The sequence below is a fragment of the Podarcis erhardii genome (assembly GCF_964252035.2).
Source record: "Podarcis erhardii genome assembly, chromosome: 2".
NCBI classification, from domain to species: domain Eukaryota; kingdom Metazoa; phylum Chordata; class Lepidosauria; order Squamata; family Lacertidae; genus Podarcis; species Podarcis erhardii.
This window is the reverse complement of record NC_138498.1, coordinates 74,884,371-74,906,704: the sequence shown is the minus strand read 5'-3', so window position 1 is coordinate 74,906,704 and position 22,334 is coordinate 74,884,371. Positions and strand designations below refer to the sequence as shown.

General features: G+C 45.2%; 2 protein-coding genes across 4 annotated transcripts in view; one reads left to right on the top strand and one right to left on the bottom strand.

The window, feature by feature from the left end:
• Positions 1–10,247, bottom strand: part of PARP3 (poly(ADP-ribose) polymerase family member 3) — a 28,172-nt gene extending 17,925 nt beyond the window's left edge. The window contains exons 1-3 of one of the 2 annotated variants that reach the window (XM_081850483.1): positions 9,396–10,247; positions 5,545–5,804; positions 4,278–4,403 (exon numbers count right to left, since the gene is read on the bottom strand). In XM_081850483.1, coding sequence (XP_081706609.1) covers positions 4,278–4,403; positions 5,545–5,745 — 327 coding nt within the window. In that variant the 5' untranslated portion in view covers positions 5,746–5,804; positions 9,396–10,247. Of the gene's footprint in view, positions 1–4,277; positions 4,404–5,544; positions 5,805–8,896; positions 9,281–9,395 lie in introns of those variants that run through there. The other variant, XM_081850484.1, reaches the window with a different exon arrangement.
• Positions 10,248–10,505: 258 nt separating this feature from the next.
• Positions 10,506–20,668, top strand: RRP9 (ribosomal RNA processing 9, U3 small nucleolar RNA binding protein). Of its 2 annotated transcripts, XM_081850485.1 has the most exons (15): positions 10,508–10,651; positions 11,301–11,383; positions 11,778–11,884; positions 12,834–12,901; positions 13,484–13,525; positions 14,047–14,173; positions 14,461–14,585; positions 15,301–15,393; positions 16,352–16,452; positions 16,594–16,728; positions 17,577–17,639; positions 17,739–17,884; positions 18,867–18,946; positions 19,888–19,961; positions 20,518–20,668. In XM_081850485.1, exons 1-15 carry the CDS (start codon positions 10,556–10,558, stop codon positions 20,621–20,623), a joined length of 1,446 nt encoding a protein of 481 aa, XP_081706611.1. In that variant the 5' UTR covers positions 10,508–10,555; the 3' UTR covers positions 20,624–20,668. The 2 variants fall into 2 exon arrangements, 1 of the variants encoding a protein (XP_081706611.1); XR_014153504.1 differs by lacking the exon at positions 20,518–20,668 and having other exon boundaries at positions 10,506–10,651; positions 17,744–17,884; positions 19,888–19,928.
• The last annotated feature ends 1,666 nt before the right edge of the window (positions 20,669–22,334 follow it).

Here is a 22,334-nt window from a genome sequence, read left to right as displayed (position 1 = left end):
AAAATTTAAGATTTTAACTGACGCAAAAGAAAGGGGGGGTTTTGCGCTGCCGGACTTAAGACTTTATTATGAAGCAGCAGCTTTTTGCTGGTTGAAGCAATGGCTACTTCTTGAAGACACAGATATTTTAGACTTGGAAGGGTATGATAACAATTTTGGCTGGCATGCATATTTATGGTATGACAAGGTAAAGATCTATAAAGGCTTTAAAAATCATATTGTCAGGAAAGCTTTATATAATGTTTGGAATCGATATAAGGATTTGTTGGAAAATAAAACACCCAGATGGTTGTCACCAATGGAAGCTAGAGCGGTAAAAAAACTTAACATGGACTCTAATTGGCCAAAATATAGTGAAATTATAGAATATGATGGTGAAAAAGTTAAATTACAGAGCTTTGAGAAATTAAAATCCAAAGTTCGAGACTGGTTACATTACTATCAGATAAATGAGACTTTTAAACAGGACAAGAAATTAGGATTCCAGAAAGAGAGGTCAAAATTGGAAACAGAACTGTTAGAGACCAATACTAAGAATTTGTCTAAAATGTATAACTTGTTGCTGAAATGGAATACACAGGATGAAACAGTTAAATCAGCTATGATCAAATGGGCACAAGACTTAGGTCATGATATTATGTTTGCTGACTGGGAACAGTTATGGACCACAGGACTTAAATTTACGGCATGTAGTGCCTTGAAAGAAAACATAATGAAAATGATCTATAGATGGTACATGACTCCAGTCAAGCTTGCAAAGATATATCATTTGCCCAGTAACAAATGTTGGAAATGTAATGAATGTGAAGGAACTTTCTATCATCTTTGGTGGACCTGCCCAAGGGTTAAAGCCTACTGGGAAATGATCTATAATGAAATTAAGAAAGTCCTTAAGTGGACATTTGTAAAAAAACCGGAGGCTTTTCTCTTGGGTATGGTCGGCCAATTGGTACCAAAAAAAGATAAGATCTTTTTTATGTATGCAACTACAGCAGCAAGAATACTTCTAGCAAAGTATTGGAAGATGCAAGAACTACCTACTCTGGAAGAATGGCAGACGAAGGTGACTGAATTCATGGGACTGGCAGAGATGACCGGCAGAATCCGTGATCAGAGGAAGGAGACAGTGGAAGAGGACTGGAAAAAATTTAAATTATATCTTAAAAATTGTTGCAAAATTTTGGACTGACAAAATGTCAAGGGTTAAGAAATAGAGAATTATAGTTGGAAATATTTAAGTTAAGAAAATCATGAAGGAAATCAAATTTTGAAAAGGAATGAAGGATTGCTAAAAATTTTGGACACAGGGGTGCAGTGAAGGGGAGGCATGGGGAAGTCATGTATTGTTTGTTTGTTTGTTTAATTTTGTGTTTTTTGTTTTATGAAAATTAATAAAAATTATTTAAAAAAAAAAAAGAGATTTCTTCCTAGCATCAACTTATAGCGATTTTACCTAACATCTTTTTCCTTCCCCACCACCCCAGCTAGAGCATAGAGGGACCACTCTGGAATACACAGACATGTATTTGCGTTCTCTGAAGAACTGCAATGGGCCTATCAGAGCCATTAGCCTCTGGAATAAGAGAAAGCTAACTAATAACTTCAGCTCCTTACCTTGGTCTCCAGAGAAGTATGTTTTGTGTTTCCGCCTAAAAGCCAAGGATGGCGGGGGGGCGGGGGGGGGAGTGTGTCTCTTATGTGGCAGTCACTGTAGAGTGTATTTGGTATGCAAGCAAAGCAAGAGGGGAGGACGACATGTGGTGAAAATTAGCAAAAGGGTGGTGGCAAAGAGCCTATTCTGATGGATGACTCAGTACAGCTCCAACTCCAGGTTCTCAAGCACAGAGTCCCTGCCAAGTTATGACAACCTAATTCCAGGAATAAAAACCTTTTGAAACTTGAGCCTTGGAGGAGGAAAAGACAACTGGGAGAGAACAATCCTAGCCACCCACACCCTCAACAGTCAGGTAGGCAAATAAAACTTGGGTCTAAAGGCCTGACATAAAGAGGGTTTCACCCAAGGGGGCACATCAGGTCAAGACAAACTTATTCAGCTTGCATTTATGTCTGCCTCACAGGTTACAATAAAAGGCTGCTTTAAGCTGGACACACAGCTGAAAGTTTTACTCAGAGGAGACGTCTTGAAATTAATGGTCCTAACTTAGTCACGTTCATTAATTTCAAGGGATCAACTCTGAGTCTCTCTTAGTAGAATACCACCCAATGTTCTTTAAAAGAGATCCCCCCCCCCCCACAGCAGAAAATGCTGGATCCCAACTCCCAATAGGTTGTCAGGGATGACAGGAGCTGCAGTTTAGCAAACCTGGACACTCTGGGGTCTCCCATCTCTGCCTATAGCTTCAACAAACACTATTGCCCTGGTTACAAAATTGCAGCTTGGGGAACCGGGACATGTCCTAGGAGTTCTACTGAGAAAATTAATTAAGGCTGCAGTCAGACACCCACTAAAGACCCACTTGATCCAAAGGGACTTCTGAAAAGACATGCGTGGGATTGCGCCCACGGCTGTTAGGAAATTTCAACTGCTGAATTACGTTGCAATTTAACAACAACAACAACCTGATCAACATAAGATGTAAACATTTCTTTCTCAAGAGCACATTGTCTCAATGTTCTCTGTATTGATTACTTTACTGCAAGCTCATGTCTAATTTTAATAGATAACTGAAGAATGAACTTGTGCAATTTTGCCATTGCAACACATGTCTGGAAGAAGCAAACAACAATTGCCTCGCGTTGATTCTCCAAGGTCACTGGCCTCTTACTAGATTAAAAACAAACAGTTTGCAAAACAGACTTCAGGGGGATGGCTCTGAGTGCCGACAAGCTTATTTGAGCCGAGAGCACCCGGAGCTGCACAAGCGAGCTCTGAATGGGAAGTGTGCATAAGCTCCCAGTCGTTCCTTCGCAATAACGCTTTTGCCTCTTCACAGTTTGGGTTAAAACACCCCCCTGGGCCTAGTCAGGCTTGCAGGTCACCTCTGACATCTAGTGACTGTTGCTGTTCTGTGTTCCACAAGGGCATAGCCAGGGGACAGCTGCCCCTCAAATCAAGTAAGTAAATAAAAATACTTAACTGACCAATCGCATCACAGGTAGCTCAATTCTGCCCCCCGAAACATAAATCTGGCTGCGCCCATGGTGTTTTGCCTTGTTAATTTAAAATGCTTTGCAATATTAAGAAAGCAGGGCAAATAAAAGGGAGAAATGTGTGGCAGTGCCATTAGCCCAAAGCATGGTGTCCTCAAGATGCTCCTATGCTACAGCTTCCATGATCTCTGACCTTTGGGCCACACTTGCTGGGGCTGATGGGAGTTGTAGTCTTAACAGCATCTGGAGGGCACCCTGTTTGGCAACTCCAGGCTCAAGGGATTCACTTTAGAAGAGCGTACCTGGATTAGACCAAAGGTCTGAAACACAGGACTTTATTACTATTGGGAAAAGGCTTATTTCCACCCCCCAATCGCAAATGCCCAGAAGCCATAGACCAAGATTGCTGCACACTGTGGCCAGCCTACCTATTACCCTGAAGTGGTAACACACTGCTCCAAGACAATTATTTTGTGAAACCATTATCTGTAGCAAGTCCGCTGAAACACTGCGCCTGATATACCAACAGCTCTAGGCTAAGCAAAGCGAGAATCCACATTACCAGGCTAAAGGTGTTTACAACCTTGTAAACAGTTTTATGGCAGCAGCAGTAGTCAGCCTGCTTGCTTCAGCATAAGAACTGGATGATCTCAGCTTCGTAGCCACTTAACGCCAGGGAATCTTGTACCACTTAAATGGTGCCCAGAGGCCCCAACACTTAGGTGTCACGTATGTGAAACTATTCCTATTCCTTTCCTTAGTTCCAACTCCTGCTATTCGACTTTCTCTGACTCACTCTCTCCCGTGTTTCAATGGTCAATGAGGAATGGTATTTTCCAGACTTTCTTAATGCTAGGCCCACCACCTCGCATCTTTTAACCAACCTGGGGAATATTAAGCAATAAATATGGCTAGGAACACTAATAGCAAGCACAGGGTCTGGATGTGTTATGGCTCTGCAAACTGTCATTCAGGAAACATTGCTGGAAGAGTTAAAGCTTTCTTTTAAATTGACTAAGGTCTGGGCTATCTCTCCCCCTTTATTCCAGCGCTAGGCATCACTATCCACAGCTGTATATAATTGTGTCAGTCTTAGAGACCCCCACCCACACAGATTTTTGAGAAAAGAACAAGTGCAGGGGCCATCTTGAGGGCAAGCTACTCACCACACGGCCCCAGCGGTTCCAACAGCTGTACTTCCCATTCTGTTCTATGAGTTGGATGATGTAGAACTTGTTGTTATTGTGGCCAATGTTGGTCTGGTTCAGCATGCAGTCGTAGTCCTCGTGAATCTAAAATCGTAACAGGCAACATGAACGCCCCTAAGACACCCACAGCAACCTCTGTGTGGCTAAATTCCAGCCTGTGATTGACACCTGGCAAAACGGGAGTACAATCAGAGCCCAGCACTTAAAGAGTATTGCAAGAACTAACAAATACCAAGTGCTATAATAAAGTCTAGGCCAGAATCCAAGAGGATAAATTCTTAGTCTGGCTGGACTCTCCCAATGGGATCCTCACCTTGATTAGTAGTTTTTGCTAAAAGATCTATGCAGAAGACAAATGGACAGAAGGAGTCCTGAAGGACAGAACACTGCCCAATCCTATTAAGGCTCTGGCGGGACGGGGGAGACAACAACAATTTTTGGTTCCATTAATTTCCCCCCTCCTCTACTTGGGACAGGCATAGGCAAACTTGGCCCTCCAGATGTTTTTGGCCTACAACTCCCATGACCCCTAGCTAGCAGGACCAGTGGTCAGGGATGATGGGAATTGTAGTCCCAAAACATCTGGAGGGCCGAGTTTGCCTATGCCTGACTTGGGACATGCAGCCCTGGCTGCCCTGCTAAAGGAAAAGAAAGAAGCCTCAAGATTCAGTGTGTACTTTGACCTTCACTGCCCCACTACAGGTGCTGTGAGGAGAATCAGAACTTACAGGGTTAAACAGTTCTGTGTGCCGTCTCACATTCTGAGGCGTGGTTATGTTCACATATGGGAATCTTTCTTTGTGTGTGAGTTTTCCTTTCGTTTTTGGCTGAGAGACGAAAGGATGTCCGTTCTCTCGCCGGGCTGATTTATGATGTTTTTCTTCTCATTAAAAGGCTGTTGGAGATTAGCAAGAAGCCTGCGTACAGTCTGATTTATTATCCACACACAAGGCAACACTTTCTGCCGCTGCAAAACTCTGCTAAGGACTCTGCTAAGGACTTTGGTAAGAGAGCTCAAGCTTTTTCTATCGGCACAGGCGCCCATCGGCACAGGGGAAGCGTGCCGGGCGCCATCTTATCTCACAGGTGCCCACAAGAGACAGGAGGACTCCCATTATGCTACACTATCCCATTGCAGGGCCAGGTGAAAGTGGGAATGACCCCTTCCCCACCCCCTAATGGATACTGGACACAGGGAACACTTCAGCCAGAGCTTTGCTCTCACCTTGGCGCTATCAACGTCGCTCAGCTGACAGGCAGAATCAATTTTGGCCTTGAGCTTCTCTTTGGGAGCTGCCTTCAGTGCCTCCACAGTGGAGCGGAAACTGTCTTCTTCAGGTTCAACCTTTAGCTCCGGCTCCTGTTTCACTTTCTTGCCCTTGACTGCTGCCCTGGTTTGGGCAGGGGCCTTGCGCTTTGGCGGCATCGTTCCCTCCAGAGTCTTACCCTGTTTCCCAAAGGAGTCAGGCTGCTGCTCTTATTCAACTGCAAAAAAGGGAGGCAAGTTAATTCTTGACTCAGGAGGTCACTAGAAGTACCAGTCCCTAAATGACCCACACTGACCTTCTCTGTGATTTCGTTTAAGTGAGAACAGGGAGAGGACTTGTCTACTTCAAGCATTACCATTAAATACATTTTATAAAGGAATACTGGAGTAGTTCCTTTCTGCCGACTGATCAGGCTCTTCAATAAAACTCTGGCAAAACACAGACTTTCCGAAAGACTGACTTAGCGGCAACAGCACACTGCTTGGTATTACAACAGCCAAGACCCCAAGGAGTGCTCCTGCTAGCATAATGTAGCTCCAAAGACTTCTGCTTTTCTTTCCTGCCAGATTTGGATGACATTCCCACATATGAGAATTCTGAGTGTGGCTGTGCACTCTGCTCAGATCTAGCAAAGGCTGCATATAGATATAGGCCATGGTAGGCAAACTAAGGCCTGGGGGCCAGATCCAGCCCAACTGCTTTCTAAATCTGGCCCGTGGACGGTCTGGGAATCAGCATGTTTTTACATGAGTAGAATGTGCTCTTTTATTTAAAATGCATCTTTGGGTTATTTGTGGGGCATAGGAATTCATTCACCCCCCCCCCAAAAAAATATAGTCTGGCACCCCACAAGGTCTGAGGGACAGTGGACTGAAAAAGTTTGCTGACCCCTGATATAGGTTGTGTACATACCATACGGGTAAAGCATATTTAAAGCACATAAAGGTAAAGGTAAAGGTACCCCTGCCCGTACGGGCCAGTCTTGCCAGACTCTAGGGTTGTGCGCTCATCTCACTCTATAGGCCGGGAGCCAGCGCTGTCCGCAGACACTTCTGGGTCACGTGGCCAGCGTGACAAGCTGCATCTGGCGAGCCAGCGCAGCACACGGAACGCCGTTTACCTTCCCGCTAGTAAGCGGTCCCTATTTATCTACTTGCACCCGGGGGTGCTTTCGAACTGCTAGGTTGGCAGGCGCTGGGACGGAACGACGGGAGCGCACCCAGCCGCGGGGATTCGAACTGCCGACCATGTGATCGGCAAGTCCTAGGTGCTGAGGTTTTACCCACAGCGCCACCCGCGTCCCTATTTAAAGCACATACCTTCCCCTAAAATATCCTCGGAACCATAGCTCTGAGTATTGTAGCTCTGTGAGGGATAAACTACAGTTCCCAGGATTCTCTGTGTGAGGTGTGCGCGCGCTTCAAATGTATGGTGTGTGCACAGCCATAGAATATTATGTAAATGTACAAGCTCAACATGCAATTTGATTATGTATGAAACAGCAGCAGCACTCTAATCTAACCCTGTGGAGGGAAGTGCAAACCTTTGGGTTAACAGCCAGGTGCACTGACCCATTGTGCCACAGAGATGAACATGTTGTCTTTAGTCCTAGGCCCACAGGCCCACACCCTAGGCAAACAGCCATACAACAACTATCAGAGCCAAATGCCAGTTTCATAGCTGACTCAGCCCCAAGCCCTCTCCTTCCTAATCACCCTAATCACCCTGTTAGTTCAGACCTTTATTCCTTTGACAGCAGATCTTCCTTTTAGGTTTTTAACTGTATCAATCTGTTAACAAATCAGCCTTGGGAAATCTGGAATCTTTGGCTGGACCTTATTATGCTTCCCATCACCTGTAGGTTTGTTAGCTACTCCAAGCGTTTTAAATTCTGATTTGCTAATCCAATGCCAGGAACAGGCAAGGAGCCAACTTTTAACTTGCAGAAAGCTGACTGGCAGTCAATGGCAGCAGAATATTTTCCTAATGAGTCACAACTGAAAGTGCACGGTTATGTTAATGCTATTTCAATAACAGTGCACAGCTTTCACTAACAAGTCACAGCTTTATTGCACAAGAGGAAACTGTCTTTTCTAGGCCTTAGAAACAGTATACTTGCATACAATATAAAGGATTTTGCAAGCATTATAGCCAGAAGGTAAGACTTGGAGAGGAAAGGTGAACCAACAGATGCTGTTTGAGAACAGGTGAGATAATGCTTGAACACAGCAGAGGAAGGAGTCCGAGAAACAGACTGATTATCTGGTGGAGGTGAGAGAGAATAGCAGGTGAGATGGTGGACGGGATCAGATGGCATCAAGAAAGCATGCGCAGGGACCGAGTGAGGAATTCCCAAACTATGGTCCATGGGCTTCAGTCAGGTGGTCTATGGAGCATCTATGAATTAGTGGCTAATGATGATATAGATACCAAATAACAGAAGTAGACAGATCAATATTATGCAAATGTTCTTATCTTTCAGGATCACTGGACTTGCCTCTATGCTTTGCTACCTATATTAATGAAGAGGCAGAAGCAACTTCCTTTGCCTTCATGCTAGTATCCTCCTCCTCCTGCTTGGATTAAGAAGAGGTTTGCACCTTGAACTGAGGGATTTAGTGGAAATCTAGTAGAAAATCCTGTTCTTTAGTATTGTTTAACATCTTAAAATTGAGAGAAATAGCTGCCTCATAACAGGGTTGTTTTGTTATCTGCACCTCCCGACTCCGTAAAACCAGTCTACACAATAATAATAATTTTTACTATTTATACCCCGCCCATCTGGCTGGGGTACCCCACTCAGCTGACAGCATACAGCAAGCTCAACACAGTTCTGGTCCAGAAAGGGGCTTGCTGAATAATAGCATACACAAACAAGCAAGCCAAACCACACAAAGCAAAGATTTAAAAAACAAAACAAAAAAAATCAAATCTTACCAGAGAGAAAAAACCTTCTGAGTTATGTAAGCAATCATCCATAGCCTGCTGTATGCAAAATGTATAGCATACATACTCTGATGATGGAAAGTATGCGCTCTTGATGCACAAATGAAAAGCGCAAATGGTCTTTTGGGGGGGATGGGGTGGGGCAATTAAGATCCCATATTGGCATCATACTACAGATGGGCAGCCCACTGGCTGCTTTCACAGGTTGTCTCCGAACTGCACAACTTTTGGAAGACTTGCAAATGATTTTGCCAAAGGTTTCAAGCCATGCAAGAATTTTTGCTGGCCCACCAATACTGTACATCTGTATTAATAATGTGGAACATAATGTGTGTGGGGAGGAAGGGGGAATAATTTATTTACTGTATTTCTCTCCTGCCCTTCTTCCTGAAGACGAAGGTGGCAAGAATCAGCACTTCCCCCAATTTACCAGATAGGTGTTTACACTCAAAGGATGCTATGTGGGGATTTGCCCCTTTAAAAAGTGGGTAGCGACCCATTAACTTGCGGAGGAGGGTCAAAGCAAAAAGCGCACAGTCCTGTCAAGTACTCGCTTAGGATCAGCGCCAGCGAGGGCGCAACTACAGCGGAGGTTCCAGCCCGGATTAAAAGGAATCCGCAGTACCCCGTTATCAAGATACAGAGGCTCTACGTTGTTTGGGGACGTCTCCAGTACCTCTCTCCAATTCGAAGAAATCAGATCCGGTATAGACAGCTACGGATTCTGTCCACGTTCCCCGACTGTCGCTTTGGGAACGAACCAGAGACAAATAAGATAAAGGGCCAGTCGCCGCCACCCAGCTATTTATTTACTTCTCAAACCCCACCCCACCTCCCGCCTGCCCAGAGTAGCAAAACTCACCGCGTTGTGGGTGGGTGGTGCACCGGCTCTTCGTAGCCCGGTGGTCCTCCTAGACGCGGAGCGCCAGCAGAAAGAAGCCAGGCAAAGTGGCAGGGCAAGTTTGGGCAAGTCGGAGGGCGAGATCTGCCGCTTGGGCTTTCCCTCTTCCTCGCTTGCCGTCCCCTCCTCCCCCCTAGTGACCTCAGCCTTCGATCAGTGGCTGCAACAACACGCCTCCCGGGGAAGGAGCCAGCCCAGCGCAGAGGCAAGGAAGGGGCTGAGCAGCAGAGCCCGGCTGCACGCCGAGCTGTCCATCAACGCGTGCTAGAACAGCCGGACCAGGCCGGCCGGCAAAAGGGGCGCAGAAGAGAGCAAGCAACTTCTGCATCCACTCACTTGTTTGGGCACTAAATTAAAATAATGTTTTTTATTGAATTAACACCCCCCCCTATCTCCCATGCATGAATGAACAGAGATAAGAGCACCAGGGATTAGTGAGGGTTGTGCGTGTCCCTGAAAACAAGGGCACCCAGAAGGGGAAACTCTTGATTCATGTCATCCCGTGCAAACTAGCAGGCTGCACGGGCAATCTGCGGTCTCTTCGCTCCCCCGGCTTTGCATAGCTCTGTGGTTCACCCGCCCTGCGCATTCCAAGGGCTAAGCCACGTCCCCACGCACTCCGCCAGCTGGCCTCTTGTGCCTCCCAGCGCCGCCGCCTTCGCACCCCTCGTCCGTCTCCTTCTGCCATAAGCCTCCCCAAAGTCCGGGCATGCAAAGTTGCAAGCGCACCGGTCCCCGCGGGAATTGCTCCCCCGCTGCTGCCGCTCCAAGCCCGCCCCCAAATGGTGCGCGAAGCTCAATGCAGAAGCTGTGCGTTCCTCACCTAAAGGCAGCGCATCGCGCTTGCCCAGTCCCCCGCTTCCACAGCAAGACGAGCGGCTTAGCGGACCATTAAAGAAGGCAGGTAGCTGACTTTACGGACCAATGAAAACGAACCCGGCGGAAGGAGGCGTGACGCTGCCAACCCACCCGTCTCCGCCTTCCTTCCTTCCTCGGGAGGAATCTCAGCCAATGAGAAAGGCCGGAGGCGTTTCCGCCCAATAGGAAAGCGCCGAGGGGGTTGGCTCGGCGAGCCGCGTGCAGGAAGTGCGCTGCGGTGAAGCAGCAGCTCCGGGAGCAGCATGGCGGCGGCGGGGATGAAGAGAAAGCAGCAGAGGCAGCGCGGAGCTTCCGCTTCGGGCTCAACGGCGGGGGGCGCAGCGCGCAAGAAGCGCAAGGTCAGTGGGGAGTGCGGTAAGTGGGGGGGGGGGAGGGGAGAGCGGCCGAGCCCCCCACCCCGGGGCGCCGCGTGGCTGAATTACTTGGCGACCCGCTCTCCCCTTTCTGCCGTCGGGCTCGTTTAAGGCCCCCCCCCTCCACTGCCCTAAGCAAGTTATTCTCACGGGGGCAGAGACTGAGGGTGAGGAGGGTGGTGGGGGTAGCGCCACGTGCTCGTTTCCAAAACAGTAAGGAATAGGGTGGGATGAGCACCGGCAACTGTGCAGTGAGCCTTAGCAAGTTTACTCGCGAGGAAGTCCACTGGTTTCAGTCGAGCATGTTGCTCTTTTCGCTAGCGGCCTTAAGCGGTACTCGAGGGTGCCTCGCAGGCTTAAATTGTTTGTTAAATAAGCAGTAGGGGTCATGATTCTGTCTTTTGAGAACTTGCCATTAGCTTTGTACTTCATGCCCGTACTTTGGTAGTTATGAGAATCCAGAGAGAGAATTTTGCATGTAGAATGGGTTTTGGTTGCACAATTAGTCAGTTCTCTAGTTACTAGTCATTGGCCATATTTACCACTTAAAACTCCTGTTCCTCAATACTGTATAGCAGTGCTTCATCTTAATAGACTTGCAATTGTTTTCTGAAATGATTGCTTTACTTCCTAGCTCCCTGCTGCAGATGAGAAAGCGTGGCAGAAAGCTGGCTCTAAGCTGAATGAGGAGATTTCCAGTGATTCTGAACCAGACACGTAAGGATATGCATTGGTCTCCCTCTGTAGCTTAGAAGGAAAGATGCATGATCTTGAATAAAGATGCATGTTCTCAGAAAAATGAATTCAAAGGACCAGACTTGGTATGAATCCTCTCCCTAAGGGGGGTAAGATAATAAGAGAGTTGGGTGAGAAAATTGTGTTCTCCTTGCTGCAAAGCAGGCTGTTATGTTCTTGCATAGGTCTAGACATTTGTGTAATACTTTGCAGTGCAGCTTGCAGGGATTCTTGGAACACAACCCTTTCTTGACCCTTTCTTAGGGGACACTCTGGGAGAACTGAAGTCTCCTCTGAGATTGTGAGAATGTTATTTCTAGCTAATGGATGATTGTAAGAGAGAAAGCCTTATGGGTTGTATCTTTCCCACCTGTAGCCCAGCAAGGAAAAAGAACAATGAAGCAGCAGATGAAATTGAGGAGACAGCACAAGAAAAGAAACTAAGATTAGCAAAGTTATATCTGGAGCAGCTTCGACAGCAAGGTGAGATGTTGGATATGTTGTGATATAACATGACTGCAAACTCTGTGAAGTATTATAAAATATCAGCCAAGATGGTTTTAAAAAGTAAGAGAATCTGAAATGAAGGGTGAAAGCTCCTATGAGAAGCTCATGGTCTTTTTTTAAAAAAAATTGATGTAGAGGAAATGATTGCAGAAATTTACTGAGACAGTATAGCTTAGGTTGCTGACATATCTCAACTTTGACTTTTAGAATCTGCTTAAGAGAAGCAATTTTTTAAAAAGTGTGTTGGGAAGGGAGATTGGTTTGGGGTACTTGTTCTCCTCAAAGTGTCTGGAATGGCCTGTGTTTGGGGTCGATTCCTGTGGTTATGCAAACAAACAACTCTGATTCTCTTTGCCACAGCCACTTTATCTGATAAGCCAGCTTTTGCCAGGGGACTGGTACGCCCAGCAATTTCAAGTGGCAGCCATGCATTTGTGGGATATGTACAAATTGACCCCTAGTACCTTGACGAATGGCTGTTCTAGGACAGTATTCTTCAAACCTTGGGTTGCTGTACTGAACTCCTGTCATCCCCAACTAGTTTAGTCAATGGCTGGTGATGGTAGGAGTTGTGGGTTGTATTCAGGCAGCACTTTATTACATTTTCCCAACGTTTCTTTACTTCGTAATTGCTGTGTGTTACGTGATCTGGAAATCTAACAGAATGTAGTGGAAGTTTCATGCTGATTTCCATGCTAATTGCTTCCAAAAAAAAAATAGTTTGTGTTGTAATTTACCCACTTCACACTATGTGATGAAATTTAGCATGGTTTTCCAGCCACGGCAATTCTTTCCCATAGTTTTCATGGGTGAATCAGGGAGGAACAGAAACACACATGTACATCAAGACATTCACGTGTTCAATGACATTCACTCTTTGAAGCCTTGGGTCTTATGGCCTGTTTGTATGTTTTGCCCTGAGCAGAAGAGGAAAAAGCTGAAGAAGAGGCCTTTGAGAAGGACCTGGTTGCTGGCCGGCTGAAGGAAGATGTGGTGAGTAGGATACTGTACTTGGTAAAAAGGTGCTGGGCTTCAGAAGGGCAGAGGAGAGGCAGATTTTCTCAGCTAATGAATAAGCTTTAATGGGGTATTTTCATTAGAGAGTAAAAGAAAAATTCCTTCCACGTTGTAGCTGCTGACTGGGGGCTTGGCACCTTCAACATGCCCTCTTCCACATAGTAGCAAGAAGCTGGTTGGTAAGGAGGAAAATCAGCAGTCCATCTCTGCCTACCCATGCTTGCCTTTCAAACAGCAAGTGGAAACTGACAGCAAGGGCTGTTGTTGTTGATGGGGTGTGTGTGTGTGTGTGTGTGTGTGTGTGTGTGTGTGTGTAAACACGTACACATACAGTTTCCCACCCCTGTCTTAAAGCATATTTGTAACTACAGTCCTCTAATACTTATCTACACACTCATGAGAGCTGGAAACATAAGATTTTTTAAAATTAAAGATAAGACCTATCAGTTCTGTTAATTTTGAGCAGTGTTGCTTGCACGTTGTTAAAACTACTTGGGTTTTGGGAAGCGGGAGAGAGGATTCTATTCCATCCAATTTTATTTTACTCTTTTCCCATAGCTCGAACAGAAAGGAAAATTGCAGCGACAAATTGCCAAAATCGTAAGTAGATACAGCATCCCTTGAGCCTTTTTTCCTGCAGGATTTCAGAGCAGCTATAGCTTTGTTACTTGAAGGAGAGGTGGCATATTAATTTACCAGATTACACATGGTACTCTTTCTTCTGCTACTTGAGATTACTTGGATATTTAGTCATCCGCTTTTAAATGAAATTTGTTCTCTTCTCCTTGGCCATTGTAATGTTCATGGAATAGTTCTGCCAGAAACTGTGCAGTTTCCAAATTCTGATTGTTTCAAGTTAGTTTTCAAAGAAGTTGGTTATTTTGGTGGCTCAATGCTCCAGTTTTATTTAACAAATCTGGCTTGGTATTGGATAAGAGCATTTAGTGCTACTTCTGTTTATCTAGTATGGAAATAGGAGACATAAAGGGCCTCAGTTTGCAGAGTCAGTGGAATGGAATGCTTCCTTTGTATACTGCAAAGCAGTTAAAGTTTTATCACCGGGCATGAAATTGTTTGTGATGCAGCCTCAAATATTGCTCTTACTGATACTCTTTGAACAGTTGCAGCCTCCAGACGCATCTGAAATCAGGGTACTGCGAGGTCACCAGCTCCCCATCACCTGTTTGGTCATCACACCAGATGATAAATACATCTTCTCTGCAGCCAAAGACTGTTCAATCATCAAATGTGAGTCTTATTCTATACAAAATGGCATAGTGTTAAGACTGAGTGTTGAGTTGAACTTAGCAGTATACAACCCTGTGCTGTTGTTTTAAATTTCACCCTCTCCTCTCTGTGTGATCTCTGCTAATTTCTCTTTAACTATTGTAAGAAGGCACCTTATTTCAAAAGGAAATCTGCCATGTTTTTGCCACCTCAACCATGGATTCTACTGCAGTAACTCAACTCCTTGAAAATGACTGTGTGGTATTAGCCTTCTTGTCCAACTCATTTTAGCTGTTGTTGTATCTTAGGGGATGTGGAGAGTGGGAAAAAGGTGCATGTGATCCACAGAGGAAAGAAGGGGACAAAGGACAGTCATGTTGGCCACACAGCACACATCCTCTCCATGGCTATTTCATCAGATGGCAAATACCTGGTAAGAGAAACTGACACTTTTCTCCCAAGAGACGGAGGACTATTTGAGTTCTCAATCTTTGCAGCTCAGATTTCGCTTTGAAGAGGGAAAGCCAGACAACCCCTCCTCCAGTTGTCCTTATTGCTCCTCTTAATCCGCTTGGGTGGGCTTTTGGCTAGCATGATGTCCCTTTGGCAGGTGGTTGCTAATCAAACTCTTGTGTTATTGGACATGGCCGCATGTGGGTGCACATGTGGTTCTCAGACATTCCTGCACTGTATACCTGTCCTTTCACAGGAATGGATAAAGTTAGGTACTTCTGTTGTCAGCTGCTAATAGGGTGGTAAAAGCCTGCCTTATACCAAGCCAGACCCTTGATCCATCCAGCTCAGGAATATCTACACTGATGGGCAGTGTCGCTCTGGACTTTGGGCTGCAAGTCTTTCCCAGCTCTATTTGGAGATCCCAGGGACTGAACTCGGGACCTTTTGCATGCAGAGCACTTAACACCAAGTGGAGAAGCTATTGGCTTGGATTTTAGTGTGCCCTGGGCCTCTCTAGAAGCTTGATCTAAAAAACTAAGTACAGTAAAGGGGAGGGAGCCGATCCAGCAGCCAGCATGAATTGTCGTCGACTGAGTGGTTGTCTTACTACTGCTGATACCAGTAAACATGTACAATGTTGCTGAAGACTTGTGGGTACTGATAAGCATCTTGCCTTGCCTTTTCTCTCTCAGGCAACAGGAGATAGGAACAAACTTATTTTGATCTGGGAAGCTGCAACCTGCAGCCACCTGTATAAGTTCACAGGTCACCGTGATGCCGTATCGGTAAGTAAGTTCATTGCCTTGGTTGTAGTGATGGTGTAGCTTAGGCAAGCACAGGATTTGGGTGTGGGCTTTCTGGATTTCTTTTTTAAAATGTGAGCTGTGTTCAGCTATATCTTATAGGAAAGGTGGGGGGAAATATTTTAAATTCAAAGAAATTACTGTTAGATATAGATAAATGCGGGACGCGGGTGGCGCTGTGGGTTAAACCACAGAGCCTAGGACTTGCCGATCAAAAGGTCGGCGGTTCGAATCCCTGCGAAGGGGTGAGCCTCCGTTGCTCGGTCCCTGCTCCTGCCAACCTAGCAGTTTGAAAGCATGTCAAAGTGCAAGTAGATTAATAGGTACCACTCTGTCAGGAAGGTAAACGGCGTTTCCGTGCACTGCTCTGGTTCGCCAGAAGCAGCTTAGTCATGCTGTACGCCGGCTCCCTCGGCCTATAAAGCGAGATGAGCGCCGCAACCCCAAGTCGGCCACGACTGGACCTAATAGTCAGGGGTCCCTTTACCTTTATAGATAAATGCAATGATGTGCCTTTTAAAAGGAATTTGGGACTTTTTGTCTGAGGGCATGTTGCAAAATAGGTGGTGTCCTACATTGTGTAGCAGAAAATATGTCTCGGCCCTCCTTTATTTTTTGGGTCAAGTGCCATGTCACTTGAGTTTAAGCTCTTGTCCCCACCTGTAGTTTGTGCCAGTTGCTTGTTCCATAGCTTTGAAATCTGCTCTGGAGAGGAGGCAAATTAGGTCTGGCAGTGAGATTCAACTCTGCCATGATTGTGAACACCAATCAAATCCCTGCCTATTTTCATTTTTTCATGTTTTTATGTATTATATATATATATATTTCTTTTGCAATGATTTTGACTAGACCAGATAAATAAAATAAAAATCCCTGCCAATCTTGCTGCCTCTCCACCACTGTCCCCCTTCTCCTTACTCTCCCTGTTCTCCAAATGCAGGGCCTGTCTTTCCGGAAGGAGACCCACCAGCTGTACAGCGCCTCGCATGACCGTTCAGTCAAAGTGTGGAACGTGGCTGAAAATGCTTACGTGGAAACTCTGTAAGGAGCTTGCCTTTCCCCCCTTCTTTTTAATGTGCTTATGGGATTACAGAAATAAATGGATGGGATTACAGAAATAAATGCACACTCCACAGCTGAATCTCATCTATTTTGCTATTCCCACACCTGCTTTTCTCCCAGGTTTGGTCATCAAGACATGATCACAGGACTGGACAGCTTGAGTCGGGAGTGCTGTGTGACGTCAGGAGGGAGGGACGGCACTGTCAGAATCTGGAAGATCCCTGAGGAAGCCCAGCTGGTGTTTTATGGGCACCAGTAAGTACTTACATAGAATTGGGGGGGGGGGAGACAGGTTGGTGGGCTACATGCAGCATGTCACACATCCAGCAAGGCACCCTGTGATTTTTGCTGTAAGCTGACCTACACTGAGTCAGACTATCGGTCAGTGTCGATACTAGCTGACAGCAGTTCTCCTGGATTTCAGATGGGATACTTAGCCCAACCCTTCCTAGAGATGCTAGGCATTGAGTGTGGGACCTTCTGCATGCAAAGCAGCTATTCCACTGAGCTATGGTCCTTCCCCAGTTCCTAATGTATATAAAAATAGGACAGGAACGCTAAAGGCTGGAAAACCATGTTGTATGCGCTGGTTCCTTCACAGTGGTTAGGGGCCTAAATGCAGGACTATTTAAAAAGGGGGCTGTGGAGGCGAAGGTTTTAAATATGGACATTGTTTGAGGCACCCAACATACATGAAACTGCTAATCCAGGGGAAGATAGCAGAGATTCTTTCCTGCATCAAAACAACCATCCCCACCCCCTTCTTGACAGTGACCCCACACCTGTAGAAATGGCAGTTATTGGTCTCTATCAATGCAGACCTTTAAGTGGGTCCTCAAAGCAGATCTGTATGTTGTGGCATTCTCATGCTAAGGCTTTTCATTGGGCTGTTGAATCTGCAACGCTGTTCAACACTTTCATTTTTTAAAGAAATAGGATCTGTGGGTTAATGGTTGTTGTTCCTTGCTGGTATTCATTCATTCATTATGTATAAAAGATGGCTGTGGACACACATCTTGAGAGGGCTTGGTCCTAAAAGGTGGTTTTATAAATACTGCAGCATGCTGTCTTAAAAAGATTAATGGCCTCCTCTTTTGAATTAGGGGCTCCATTGACTGTATTCAGCTGATCAATGAGGAGCATATGGTGTCTGGTGCAGATGATGGGTGAGTACTTCCTCAAGCCTTAACATTGCTGAACTAGCACTTTCACCCCATAGCCTCTTCTTGCACATATGTCATATAATTGTTTGATATTTCCTGAAGGTCAGTATGCCTCTGGGGTCTCTCAAAAAAGAAACCGCTAACCACAGTGAAGAAAGCCCACAGTCTCCATGGCACAGAGGGCCTGGAACAACCATACTGGATCTCTTCGGTTGCTGCTTTGCTGAACAGTGACCTCGTAGCCACAGGTACTTCATACTTTGGTCTCATTTGCACATTACTGTAAACCATAGTTAAGCTTCACTGTGCCTTAAAGGTGAAGGTGCAGTATGCTGGTGCGCAGTGTTAAAATGGAAGGCGCTTTGTTTCTGCCTCGCTCTTGCTGTGTTTCTGGGAGCTAAGCCATGGTTTGGTTTACAGTTATATCTGAACCCAGGCTGGTGGAGAAGGAGTAAATTGCCTGCAAATTTTATTCCATGAATCACCATGCTGTGCATCCATCTTGAAACCAAGATATCCTTTAAAGCAGATATCTTCAATTGTTTCAGACGCAGGACCACTTTTAACCCAAACATGTGAGCACCAATTTCTTAATCTTTTACCATATACTTGTATGGTGTTAGGGCTCCTGTTGTGATCCACATTGCTTCAGGCAGAGACCCACTAATGTGTCGTCACCCACCAGTGGAAGACTGGTGGTTTAAAATGATGTGTGAACACAGCATTTGAAACCCTTGCCTTGCTTTTCCTATTGTGCTGTAGCTAAAAGAAGGGAGGTGATTTTTTTTTTTTAAGGCCTGCTGTAGTAAAAGCTAGCTGTGTATTTTAGGCTGCATTTCTGTACTTAGAAGCAGGGCTTATTGAACTCAGTGGGATTCAATGCTGAGTAGATTTTTGGTTGCACTTGTACAGTCTGCTCATTTGGAAGCCTGCCTATATTTGGAACATTGAATAAAGCCATACAGTGGTACCTCTGGTTGTGAACGGGATCCGTTCCGGAGTCCCGTTTGCAACATGAGCAGAACGCAACCCACGTCTGCGCATGTGCATGGGTCGCGATTCGCTGCGCCTGTGCATGCGTGTGACGTCGTTTTGTGCGCCTGCACCTGTGCGAGTGGCGAAACCCAGAAGTAACCCTTTCCAGGACGCAACCTGAAAAAACATATGAAGCAAACGCAACAAGAGGTATGAATGTGACAACAAACCCTGACACGCTTTTGTTCTTGGCAGGTTCGCACAGTGCCAGTGTGAAGTTGTGGAAGTGTGGAGAGGGATTCCGGAGGCTGGAGCCACTCTTTGAGATTCCCCTGGTGAGGAAATTGGAGGCATGGAGGAGGATGGTGTTCTTTTCATCAGTAGCGTTCCATTGTAAATCACAGCACACAGTGTTGTTGATAGGCTGAAAATGAACCAGGGGACTTCTTTGCACAGAGCTCACCTTGACCGTGAATTCTGATCATGGGTTCAGCCTTTCTCTTAGCTCTTCCCCTTGCAATATGCAGATAACTATTCTAATGTCCCAGGCCCTGTTGCTGCAGGGATGATCGAGATCATGTGTATTAAACACTTTGAAGGCTGTAAGTTAATAAATGCTTATTAATTGGGGGCAGTTGAGTGGTAGATAAACTAACCATTGTGTTCAGCAGTATATCCTGCTGAGTAGTCATGTGAGCTTACTTTGATATAGAAAACCCGCCCACTTTAAGTTTCCAGCAGCTCCAAACTGCACTATGTATAGCAGAATGACCTCTTTAAAGTTTCCAAAACAGTATTCCCTTTCTTCTGATAGTGTTCTGGCACAGAGGCTTCAGAAGGAGAGCTGCTAAAAGAGTTAAGGAATCCTTTGAAGCAGTTGCCATGTTTTCTTCTTTACGGAAAACTTTTAGGTTGGCCATAAGGAATAGTAAAATACTGGCTTAAACTACAAAAAGGGGGCAAGAAGGTTGGGACGTCCTGGAAAGCATGAGTGAAAAATAAAATAAAATGGCAGTAGGACTGTAATATAATGATCAAGACCCTATGCCAGCTTGGAATATACAGAGCACTTTCAAAACATCTCAGACTTTCCATAATTCTGGTGTGCTGGTGGCTCATTTGCACACTTTGGATGGAGGTGAAATGGAAACTGTCTGCCATGTCAGCATATCAAAGGGAGGCTTCTAGACCAATCATGTCATTTTCTTATATTAGCAAATAAGATTTATGTAGCCTGGAATCAGAAGTTTATATCTCTGGGTATGTTTCTCCTCAGGTTGGCTTTGTTAATAGCTTGAAGTTCTCGAATTCTGGAAACTTCCTAGTTGCTGGAATTGGACAAGAACACAGGTATCCCGTACTCCTTTCCTGTTTTGTTACAATGTGTGCATGATTCTGAATTGCATTCTCCATCTTTAAAATAGATGTAAATAGCTTTAAACTGTCACAGTGTGTCCCTACTACAAACTATCTTGAGGATCTCAGTTTCAAGATGAGATTACAACTGCCTTGCAGAATTCTTAAATCTCTCATGGAGTTTGGTAGTACTCCTGAAAATTTAACGGTCATAACATTTTAGCACTTCTGTGCCCTTAAAGAGATTTGTTCCATTTTCCATGAAAAAATATGCCCTGCTTAGCACTCTCATGGGAGAAGTCTCTTAGTGTCTTTGCAATTCTTAGTGTTTTAGAGTAAACTTTAGTTAAATCTAAGTTCCTCTGTTTTTAAGGCCAGGAGTGATAAATATATGCCTCTGTCTCTTTCTTTTACTGATGATGGCTTCTTGCACCATATAGGGGTTGTGTAATGTTTACTTGATTGTTTAAATTCAGATATACTTTATCACAGCACCAAAAAGGAGTGTATTAGTAGCAGATAAATTTATTTCACCTGGGTTTTATTGCAGATTGGGTCGCTGGTGGAGGATCAAAGAGGCCAAGAACAGCATCTGCATTATTCCGCTCAAGAAGACTATAGCAGGAAACTCACAGATACCTGATGAAGGCTCCTAATATTCTATAACCTGTTTATTAAAGCCATATTTTGTGTTTGTAAAATGGTAATGGCCATCTTTTAATTATAGTTTCGCTATTTTCCCCACAGGAATTGTGGATGAGGTTTTCAGAAGCAAGGGGGCTGTGGTTTCTGAAATAAAAGAGCAATCATCTGTTGTGGTCTGGAGGCCCCTTTAAAACAATTGTGTTCTACCTTTTTCTTGAAGAATCTGGAAAGTATATGACATTCCCAGGCTGATACTAGCCAGACCCAGATCTTCAGAAATATTTGGTAGCTTAAGGCCATTATTTGAATATTTTACTCTGGCCTTCATTCAGGAAACCAGGAGTCAGATTATATAGTCGACTACTGTCCATTTGGACTGGAAACAACTCTCTCAGGATATTAGGTAGCAAGATCTGCCCACAGCTTTTTAATCAGAGATTGACAGTGCAGTCCAATGCATGTTTGCTCAGAAGGAAGCCCACCTGAGTTACATCCCCACTCACCCCCACACCCCTCCCTGGAAATACAATTCCAGCCTAAACCTAGCAACTTACATTTGCAAAGGGTGTGTGTTTTCTTGTTCTTTCATTCTGCTCCCAGAAGCTTCCGGGCTTCTAGCTAAGAATTTTGTCTAATTTCAGATTTTGGCATTGCATGACTTGTGTAAAGTTCACATTTAGAATATTGAGTGCTAATTAGTTCTTTTGTTATGAATAATGGCACTTAAGCATGTTTTCTCTCCAGCAGGGGAGGCAGTGGGAGAGAGATGCATTTGCAAAGGTCCTTGAAGTTGTGATAAGGGTTGCCTGAGTGAAAGCGGATTAGACAGCATGCTGCTTTGAGGGAGATCAGTTGCCCAACACTAGCAGCTTCACAAACCTTTTGCTCCATTCTGCTCCTGGAGCTTCAGCTGTGAGAGCCTAATCAGGGTGAATTGGCTGCTTTTGTGCTGCAAGTATGCTTATTTCTGTATTGGGTTAGGCCATGGGTAGGCAAACTAATCCACCCCAATTGCCTCCTAAATGTTATTTGTGGGGCATAGGAATTCATTATTCCCCCCAAAAAATATATATATATATAGTCCAGCCCTCCACAAAGTCTGAGGGACAGTGGACAGGCCCCCTGCTGAAAAAGTTTGCTGACCCCTGGGTTAGGCTTTCACAAACTAGCAGTTTTGTGTGTGGGTGAGCAGAGCCCACCTGTCTCTGGACAGAGTAAAATTACCGTATTTTTCGCTCTATAACACGCACCTGACCGTAACACGCACGTAGTTTTTAGAGGAGGAAAACAAGAAAAAAATATTCTAAACGAAACAGTGGATGTATGATTTTTGTGGTTCATGCTGTGGCCACAGACATGTGATCTGACGGTGATTTTGGGGTTGCCCAACGCAAAAATCCTGAGGATCCATGTGGATCCATGCTAAAGTCGCAGGGGCGCTGGAAGTCGCTGGGGCACTGGGGGAGTGAACGGGAAGCAAGAGAAGGACAACGATCCCTCACACACACAAAGAGTATCAATCCTAAAGTCGCAGGGGCGCTGGAGAGTGAACGGGAAGCAGGAGGAGGAGAACAGTAGCTCAAGCGCACACACACACACACACAGCCTCTACAGTGGCTAATCCAAAATCGGAAAGCAAAAAAATGCAGGCAGGGACAGAGAGCACGGGGTTGTTTTAAAGCACCCAACCCAGCTCTGCTTCTCTCCCTCCTCCCCAGCTCG

Excerpts from the sequence above, each read along its gene's own strand:
- RRP9 (XM_081850485.1), top strand. The coding sequence starts at position 10,556 with ATGGCGGCGGCGGGGATGAAGAGAAAGCAGCAGAGGCAGCGCGGAGCT. Across the intron at positions 10,652-11,300 it reads CAGCGCGCAAGAAGCGCAAG|CTCCCTGCTGCAGATGAGAA; the intron begins GTCAGTGGGGAG and ends TTTACTTCCTAG. Across the intron at positions 18,947-19,887 it reads CACTCTTTGAGATTCCCCTG|GTTGGCTTTGTTAATAGCTT; the intron begins GTGAGGAAATTG and ends GTTTCTCCTCAG.